The sequence below is a fragment of the Bidens hawaiensis genome, unplaced genomic scaffold (assembly GCF_021521415.1).
Source record: "Bidens hawaiensis isolate Kalapana, Puna unplaced genomic scaffold, B.hawaiensis_p1.1 tig00019318_1, whole genome shotgun sequence".
In the NCBI taxonomy this organism is placed as follows: domain Eukaryota; kingdom Viridiplantae; phylum Streptophyta; class Magnoliopsida; order Asterales; family Asteraceae; genus Bidens; species Bidens hawaiensis.
In genome coordinates this window covers 150,001-159,945 of record NW_027492927.1, presented here as the reverse complement: position 1 = coordinate 159,945, position 9,945 = coordinate 150,001, and the positions used below count along the sequence as shown (strand labels likewise).

The window sequence follows — 9,945 nt, the reverse complement described above, 5'->3', positions numbered from 1 at the left end:
CTTCAATTAACAGTGAACAATGTTCACTATATATAGAAGATGGATCTAGTTCGTTACACATTCCGTAACGAACTAGCATCCACTTCATTACATACATATTAAACAAATAAACTTAACGAATCACCCCCGTGATTCGTTAAACATCCTTAACGAACTAAACTATAACTTAACGAACTACATAAATATCTTAATAATTTATTACATAAATAAACGACAAATACATAACCGATAAATACAAAGACTCTAGACGCAAAACCGTGCACTAACAGACACCCCCTCATCTTGAGCTCTTTGTCTTTTAAGTTACTTGAAGCACTTGGTTTGCCAGTCTCTACAGCTATGGATCCCGTTCTCATGACATACATGCACAACGCGTTGGAACTGCATAGCCAGATCATAGTCTTCAAGTCGTTCAAACAAAATCTTATTCTTATGTAGCACGTTGTTGTCGGTCTCGGTCAAGTTGACTAGCCACATTGGATCAATAATCTTGATCAGCTCAGTCTTCACACCTTTACCCAAAACAATAACGGCCTCACCAGTTCTGTTGTCGTAATACCAGCGGCTGAACGAGTTGACAATGTGTTGATTCAATGTCTTCACCGGCACACGCTTCATGGTTTTTGGCGGATTTACCCTAAATACGAGCTTCCTCCAGCCCGTCCTTGGATCAATTTCATCAATACGTTTACGTCTAGGGACCTGGGGCTTGAAAAACTTGAAACCACGATTGACTTCGAACAACAGATGTTGATGAAACCATTTTGCATGTCGATTCCCCCCCCCCCCCCCCCGATTGATGAAAGGACGACAAGCTAATGTCCTCACATCCCATATTGGTAAAGAAAGAACGTCCGTCATCTTTTCATAATACTGGACGCCCTTTGCCCACTTAACAATACAAACTTTAATTCAGAATCGAAAAGCCAAGAAACAATGTCACATTGAACTTTAGATACAATCTTGAATGAAGTCATTTGATTGGCTTTTGAACGAGCAGCTGCTTCATCCTTCTGTTCTTGATCTACATATCTATAAGCCTCAATAACCTTAGGATATTTCTTGTTTCGATATCCAAACCATCTCTTAATATCAGCATCAGTGATGTTTGCAAGTGAATTAAACACTGCATCAGCTACTTGTTTACCCTTAGATTCTTTTTCCAACTTGTCCTCAGCTGTCTTGATTATTTCTTCAGTGAATACTGGAGCATCCTGATCAACATTAGTGTGTTGAAACAGATCAGGATACTTCTCAGCTGTGACATCTTCAAACCTCGACCTCTTCATCTTCATAAATAAAATTTGTGTTCATCTCAACAGTTGGATCATTTAAGATCTCTTCATCGTTTAATACCTCAACACGGTTAATTCTTCATCATTCAATCCAAGCAATAATGAAATATGCTCTCGTGTTAGTGACCTCTCAATGAATTGACCCTCCTCAATCTCATTTCTATTCACCACACTCCTGACCACCCCCGATCCATCAACAAAAATTACATTGTCAGCTTCTATCATCTCAATAGGTTTAGCAGCTCTGTAATCTTGATAAACGATAATCTACTTATCCGAGTCACCACCTCCACTAGTACCTGCACCAGAAGATGAGCCGTGCATTTGCTTAGGCTCACTTCCTGCACCAGACTCATCAGGATCTTCGTCATCATTCTTGAGTTTCTTAAGTGCATCATCTTTGCATGTTAATTGCAAGATGAGATCCTCCTGTTCTTTGAGCTTCACCCCCTGAGACTCAACAATCGCACGAAGCTCCTTTGTTTCTTTCTAACAAAACGAGACATAACCCATCAGCCTTCTTTGGTTTTCCATGAGGCGTTCTTGATTTAGGCGGTCAGCAGACATTTGATTTTCATACATATGAAGAAGATTCAAAAGCATGTCTGTTTGACGATGTGGTGGCATATTATAAAGAGAAGGATGAACTGGCTGGATTGGTCCCTGAGGCCGTGTAATTCTCATAAATGAGACATCACTAGGTGGAGTAATTCCAATTCCTACAAACATCATCTTTCTGAAGAACTGAAGAAAGCATTGCAACGAGTTCAAACCCTAATGTTTGAGGTTGAGAAGATCTCAGCTGCCCCAAAACAGGGGGAGAAATCACTGAATCAGGGGGAGAATTCGATGAAGCTTCTCTCAATTTATGAAAAGAACAGCTCAGACGATGAAGCTGACAATGTTCCAGAAGATGAAAAGAAAGATCTTGAGGAAAGAAAAAAGTTGAAAGGGAAAGAAATTGCTCAAGAGGATGATGAAATTCAGACCTTAAACTCTCAAAAGGAGAATACAATGGACTCAGAAATGAATGAATCTGAATCAGAAGCCAAAAGAGTCTATGTGCAAAGAATGAAAGAAATTCATGACAGAGAATTTCTGAGTCAAATGATTTCTTATAAAGACTTTGAAGAACAAGAAAATTTGTTCAAAATGTTTGAAGATGAGAAAAGGATAAAAGATGAAGTGAAGAATGTTAATCAGAAGGATGTGCCTTAAGAGCTGATTGAAAAATGCTTGAATAATCAAGAAATTCCAAATGGTGTGGTAGTCTCTCTGCTCAAACTAATTAAGCAAGAAGAACCAGAGAACTGTTAAGATTCTTGGTTGAGCAAGAAAATTAGACACTGTCAAAGAAAGGCATTCTTTGAAGAACTGTTAAGATTCTTGGTTGAGCAAGAAGAACCAGGATGTGCCTTAAGGCCTTTGCCTTTCTTTTAGTTCTGATAAAGGAGAAACTAGACACTGTCATTGACAAGATTTCAAAGGTTTTACATAAAGAAAAGAACACTCAAGACAATGAACTAAAATATTTAAAATTGAAAGATGATTTGGATCAAGAAGTGAAAATTCAAAAATTCTTAAGCAAATATGGTGGTAAACCAAAATTTTTGGTTAAGAATGGAATTCCTTTTGATTATGTAAGAGTAATGACAAGAAAAGAGATTTTGAGCAACTTCAAGAAAATGAAAGGACAACAATTGAAATTGAAGAAGGGAGCCGCTCAGTCTCTGGTTGGTAAGAACAAAGGAATATCCAAAAAGATGGTTGATCTATCAAGGATGACAATAAAAGGGAAATTCAAAGTAGAGGAATTCTGCAAATAGACAACATCCGTGCTCTCAAAACAGAACAATACAAAGAAAAGGAAGATGTCTGTGTCTACTCAGGAAAAACCAAAGCAGATGCACTTGAAGATGGATAAACCCTTTGTCAAGGTTGCTGTAAAAGCCAAAAACACTTTAGTCAACGACAATGTTATGCCAAGTGGAATATTCTATGATTCCAGGACTGAACATCTGAATGTTATGATGGAAAATGGAGAGATTGTGAAGATCTTCTCTAAAAATGACTTCAGAAAATTCAATCTATGGCAATTGAATGTGATTGCAGCACTGTATCTCTCTGATTACAAAGAAAGGCAAAGGCCTACAAGTGCTAAGCAATCAGAACTGTTAAGATTCTTGGTTGAGCAAGAAAATTAAACAAGCATCTCTGGCTGAAATGAAGAATTTCAAGATTAGGCTTTGTTTTGTAATGTCTTCAGACAACTTACTGATTATGTAATTTTGTTTATGTAATTTGATTATGAAATTTGACCTTTAATTTGATGTGTATTTTGCTGAGTGTAAGTATCCATAGAGTGTTTTGGGTAAGCTGAGGTGTTCCAATCTAGGGGGAGATTGTTGGGTCAAGAGTTTGACCCAAATGAGGAGATTTGACCTAAATGAAGAATATGGAAGATTGGAATCTTCTCAACCTCCTCAGAATCTGCTAAGTATTGAATCCGAGCACACCTTGGGATCCGAGCAAGCTTTTACTTAGCCGGGTATGAGATTTTGCCTCCCGGGCAAGGTTTACTTCAATTAGTCTTCTTAAGGGGAAATCCGGGCAAGGTATACTAATTTAGTGCATTCCCGAGTAAGGATCACTGATTTGGTATCTCCGAGCAAGGTTCACTTTGTCAAGCAGGTTTGTTCTTCAAGACCAAGTATTTTACTCTTCCGAGTAAGGTTTGGTTAACCAAGTCCATGAAGCCAAGTGATTGGAAGACCGGGCAAGGTATTCTTTAATAATTATGGTCCGAGTAAGCTTGATGTATAAATGGAATATATCTCTAAGTAACATCGGGCAAGGTTCAACTCAATCAAAGAACTGTACTACCGAGTACACTTTGCTAATAAGTTATATTATAGCAAAGAGTTGAAATGGACCATCGAAGAACAAGGTTGCTCGTAAGGAGTTTTCGGGCAAAGTCTGGCAAAGTCAAGAAGAGTGAAGTCTACTCGGTGAATAATTTACTTGGTAAAATATTCTTTAAGTAAAGTCTACCCGGAAACTGATCCCGAGCACACTTTTATGTTACCAAGTTATGAAGGATGGCCGAGCATACTCGGAAAGACAAGATTGATGCAAAGCCTACCCGGAAGACTTGTTTTACACTTAGTTTATTTTGAATATGTAATTTGAATATGTATTATCGGATAGGGTTTCTAGAAGGAATGACAGCTGTCCTTGGTTGGCAGGCCTATAAATAGAATATTTGGGGCACGCCGCCAGAAGAGAGGCAGAACACACAATACGGATAAGACAGACTCATTTATTGAGAGAATATTGTGTGACGGCTGTCTTAGGATTCCTAGAAAACCCTAAATCGATTATCCTTTTGTATGATTAACATTATATAAATGGAAATCTTTTGAGTGAATCTTGTGTGTGCCTTCTACATGTGATTATTCATTGCAACCGTATGTTTGTTATTGATTCCTCCTTTAACAAACGGATATCTTTCTAAATATAGTAACCCGTCATTAACTCTCTTGTCAACACGATTAATCTGTGTGAGTTATGACATGAATGATTAAGATCAAGGTGAAATCCAAGGGACCGACAAGATAAAAATCTTTGAATTTCATTGCAAATGGCTAGCTTCAAATCAAGTAAAAGACTCAAGTTAAGGAAAAGTTGATCAAGATCAATAATCCAAGGTTTTTCAAAGACGTTTCATCATTTGTAAGTTTTCAGATTTCCTAGTACGGATGAGAAGATAGAGTTATCACGAGTAACAAGTTAAAAGGATGATCAGTAGAGTTTAACCTCCTATGAAATAGTCACTTGAACAGTCAAGAATGGGTTATGGTTAATTTGAATTCTATCTTAATTCAGGGAATGGTTTGAATTTAATTTACAGGGGAAGAAACAGATTTGAAGAATGGAAGATTATTTGATGATCACAATGAGTTTATTTCTTTTTGTGATAACCTTGTTACTTGAAGTTGATCTTTTGAAGTTCAAAGCCTTGTTCATATGCCCATACAACTATATCCAAAAGTGGTATAAGAGTGATGATTCGAAATGAACAATGGGAGAAGCTTAACGTGTGGGGGAGAATTTCAATGAAAGACAACGAGTTATGAGGTGATCATGGAAGAAATTCGATGGCATCGGTCTAAGGGGGAGATTGTTGGGACTTATATTTTAGACCGACGCATCGAATTAATCGTTGGGTGAAAAATGTATTATTTGGTCTCAACCAAGGGTGGATGGCTTGAAGACCAAGTCATGCTAGGCTAGTATAAATAGATGTTTTTATTCATTTGTCTAGTATGAGTGACTGTATTGTGTATGTGTGAGATTTAGGGTTTTATCCCTTTGAGAGAGTCTCTGCCGCCAGGATGAGCTCTCCTGGTGGCGGCTGAGATATTTCTTAATTGATTGTATGTATGAATGTATGTATGAGTGTTTCATCTTAATGAGAATCATTCGGCTAATATTTCATACTACATTTTCTATCTTGTTTGTGTTTTGATTACAATTGTTCATCCTACTTTATTGTTGATTGTTAATCAAATCAGGCTCTCTCCCAATACACCTCATCCGTCCAACTGATATCATCATTCAAGAGTGAATCTGAATGAGATTCGATCCTAACCCTGGTTCCGAGCTCCACACCGTTGATTGGTATTGACTATTTTTCACGCTTCCGCACCGGAGCTCGGACATCACAATTGGTATCAGAGCCCCGGTGCGGAAGTGTGAAAAATAGTCAATACCAATCAACGGTGTGGATCTCGGAACCAGGGTTAGGATCGAATCTCATTTAGATTCACTCTTGAATGATGATATCAGTTGGACGAATGAGGTGTATTGGGAGAGAGCCTGATTTGATTAACAATCAACAATAAAGTAGGATGAACAATTGTAATCAAAACACAAACAAGATAGAAAAGGTAGTATGAAATATTAGCCGAATGATTCTCATTAAGATGAAACACACATACATACATTCATACATACAATCAATTAAGAAATATCTCAGCCGCCACCAGGAGAGCTCATCCTGGCGGCAGAGACTCTCTCAAAGGGATAAAACCCTAAATCTCACACATACACAATACAGTCGCTCATACTAGACAAATGAATAAAAACATCTATTTATACTAGCCTAGCATGACTTGGTCTTCAAGCCATCCACCCTTGGTTGAGACCAAATAATACATTTTTCACCCAACGATTAATTCGATGCGTCGGTCTAAAATATAAGTCCCAACAATGCGCAGAAGCTACGGGTTGGGTCTTAAACCCCTAACCATATATGTTTCAACATGTAGCCTTTTAATATGATAATGTCCAAACCCGTGAACATTCCCACGGACATTTTCGGATAAGAATTGACCCAAGGAATCATAAAGTTTGGATCTTTAGGCTTAAAATGTTCAAAACTAGATCTAGGGTTTTCTTTAAACGAGCCGATTCATCTCCATAAGTTCGTTAAGTCCATTTTAACATCAAGTTTGCTACTTTAATGTTCTTTTATAGCCGATATACTCTAGGGTTAAGTTTCATGGTCATTCGTTCATAAAAAGAAAGCCCTTTTTAACAAAAACGTATCTTTGAGGTTTTTGTCTGAAATCACTCGAGAGGCTCAAAACCATATCAAATGAACTCCGATTTGAGTGATTCAAGCGACCATGGAACCGTATTTTCCCTATATACAAACCCATTAGCTCGCCTTCGCCGAAAACCGCCGCTACAACCGCCGGAATAGCTGAACAATCGCCGGAATCTTCACTTTTGAGCTGCTATGGTTTTGCTGATAAAAGCCGGACTTCCCGACCTCTAATAAAAGATCTAATATTTGGAAATCTTCATTTATATACCTAATCCTCTCCGGGAATCTTTGTGTCTTTGCGGGTGGTTTTCTCAACAACGGGAATTGGAGAAGTGTGTGTTTTTGATGGTGTAGGCTATGGTGTAGAGATGTATGAAAATGGAAAGGATTAGGGTTTTAAGGGGTATTTATAATCTTTAAGCTCATGGACCTTAGACCCATCTTTCCTTTTTGGTCCATAATTACTTACATTTAATTAGCCTACTTATCCTTCCATCTTTTTTTTATAATTATTTCTCTACTAACTAAAGTAAACTTTTCCACCATAAATAAATAATATATTAAATATTATTCTTAGAAATTTCGGGATGTTACATGTTTAAAGACACAACGAATAATACACGTGTAACGAAACCAAAATTTTCAAAATGAGCATAAAAGTCTTAATTAATAGATAAATCATAACGTATTTGAAACAAAAACCACCAATCCATAACATACTTGAAACAAAATACGAAAAATCCATAATATACTTTAAACGAAAAACCATAAAAGTAAATCACAACATTCATAAAAAAATTTAATATCGGGTTCAGAAGGGCATTAGTGAAATGCCGTTTGTAAGTATGACTTTAGTTTAAGACTTTAAGAGTGTATATATATTTATGTTTTAAAATAAAAATCCACACAGGTTACTAACAGGTTAATAAATCGACCTGTTTAAAACACAAAACCTGTTAAACTCAAACCCAAACCTATTAAAACCCATGACGTAACATGTTAACATGTTTGTGTCATCTAAAAATCCCTTAACAATTTAGGTAGATACCTCTCTAGATACCAGATTTTACCAGCACCATTAACATATATCATATATATTTTGATCGTTCAACTTTATAATGATATCATTTTCAAGCATATCACTTTATTGATGTCAACCACTCATTGGTAATGTGTGTGTGTGTATTTGTTGCTTTTAGGTTCTAACGGATATCTACACTAGCCGATAGCCAAGGTAAAGGGCAAACATCCTTTTTTTTCTAATTGATCATAGTTCGGTGAGTTTGAATTGTTATTAACTTTTACTTGAGAAGGCTCGATTACACACACATTATTTATAGCACAACCTTAGGTATTCGAGAAGACAACATATATGCTCAGTTTCTAGCACACCTTGTGTATCCTAAACTTTGGTTGTATTTATAAATCTCACATCATGACCATAGATGATTCAAGTGGTAGCACAAATGAGTTGTCCACCATCTCAATACAAACACTGGAAATGCAACAACTCAAAGTCGCTACTACAATGCTACAAGTTTACTATCCTCCTGGTTTTCTTCAGAAGGTAAGTTACCCGCTGTGTACACCAGAGATAATACAATCTTTGTCAATTCATGGAATTCAATCGCGTTAATCTAGATTATATGACAGGTAGTGGCGGAGATGGTGGGAACCTTCCTCTTGGTGTTTGTCACATGTGGGTGCTCAGAGATCAAAAATAGCAACGAAAATTTGGTGTCTCAGCTAGGAGCTTCACTCGCCGGTGCTCTGATTGTAACTGTCATGATCTATGCAGTTGGACATATCTCCGGTGCACATATGAACCCTGCAGTCACCATAGCTTTTGCATCTGTTAGACAAGTTCCTTGGAATCAGGTACCAACCTAGTACCTCGTGAATCCTTAAATGCACTATTTTCTTGATTTCATATGGATATTGTGTTTGCTTTGGTTCCTTTCTATGTAATAGCTCAGTTCACAGGATCCATAGCAGCTTCATTCGCCCAACGGATAATGTTACAACCAATTAAACATTTTGGCACAACCACACCTTCAGGGACAGGCTTACAAGCTCTGATCATGGAAATCATTGTAACTTTCACAATGATGTTTGTTACGTCAGCCGTAGCCACAGACTCTAGAGCTATAAGAACCCTACTCGTTTTCCATTTTAAGAAAATTTGTAATGTTATCGAGTTATTAAAATGATTATAGGTAGGAGATCTAGCGGGTATAGCAGTAGGATCTGTAGTATGCACTACTTCCATCTTTGCAGGGTAAACACAACTTTCTAAAATACTTCTATGTAAGTTACGTACTAATCTGACAACAAAAACCTATAATATTTTATCTAGTTCAATATCAGGAGGATCAATGAACCCAGCACACACCATTCGACCAGCATTAGCCAGCAGCAACTATACGAGTATATGGGTGCATATCATTGGGCCTATAATAGGAACATTATCAGCGGTGTTGTGCTACAGTTTTATTCGAGCATCAAACGAACTAGACCTAGTGATTCCTTTGCCAAAATTTGCTGAGTGACGAACAAGTTGCAGTAAGATATCCATAAGGTTTTCTCAAATAGTCAGTATGTTGAAATAAACTATCAACTACTGATTGTAAAATATTCACGTGAGCTATGGATGCTTGAATGTAGGCTAGAAATTTCATAATTCACTGCATCATGTATAACAGATTTCATGAGTTTACATCCAGTGTGCAAAGACTAAATCTGAATGTAAACAAAATACTCAAAACAGATATATAACCTTGAATGGTTAGAAAGAAAAATGAATAATACATATAACAATGATTTTATGAACTAGATGTTGTGAATTCTACAAAATCCGATGAAATTATTGGGATAAAATTACAGATAGATCGATCTGTCTAAGTCACAATTTTGAAGGGCAAAATTCATTCCGGTTTACCATCCCATAAGCATGGACGGACCTAATATATTGGGTGAATGGTCAATTTACCCCGTTGTTTTTCTTATTTTTCTTTGTAACGTATATTACGATTTTGTAAC

At 37.0% G+C, this 9,945-nt stretch overlaps 1 protein-coding gene across 1 annotated transcript; it reads left to right on the top strand.

Moving 5' to 3' along the window:
• The first annotated feature begins 8,326 nt into the window (after positions 1-8,326).
• Positions 8,327-9,455, top strand: LOC143558051 (aquaporin NIP2-1-like). The gene is made up of 5 exons (XM_077046978.1): positions 8,327-8,473; positions 8,560-8,783; positions 8,858-9,068; positions 9,123-9,184; positions 9,263-9,455. Exons 1-5 carry the CDS (start codon positions 8,342-8,344, stop codon positions 9,453-9,455), a joined length of 822 nt encoding a protein of 273 aa, XP_076903093.1. The 5' UTR covers positions 8,327-8,341.
• The last annotated feature ends 490 nt before the right edge of the window (positions 9,456-9,945 follow it).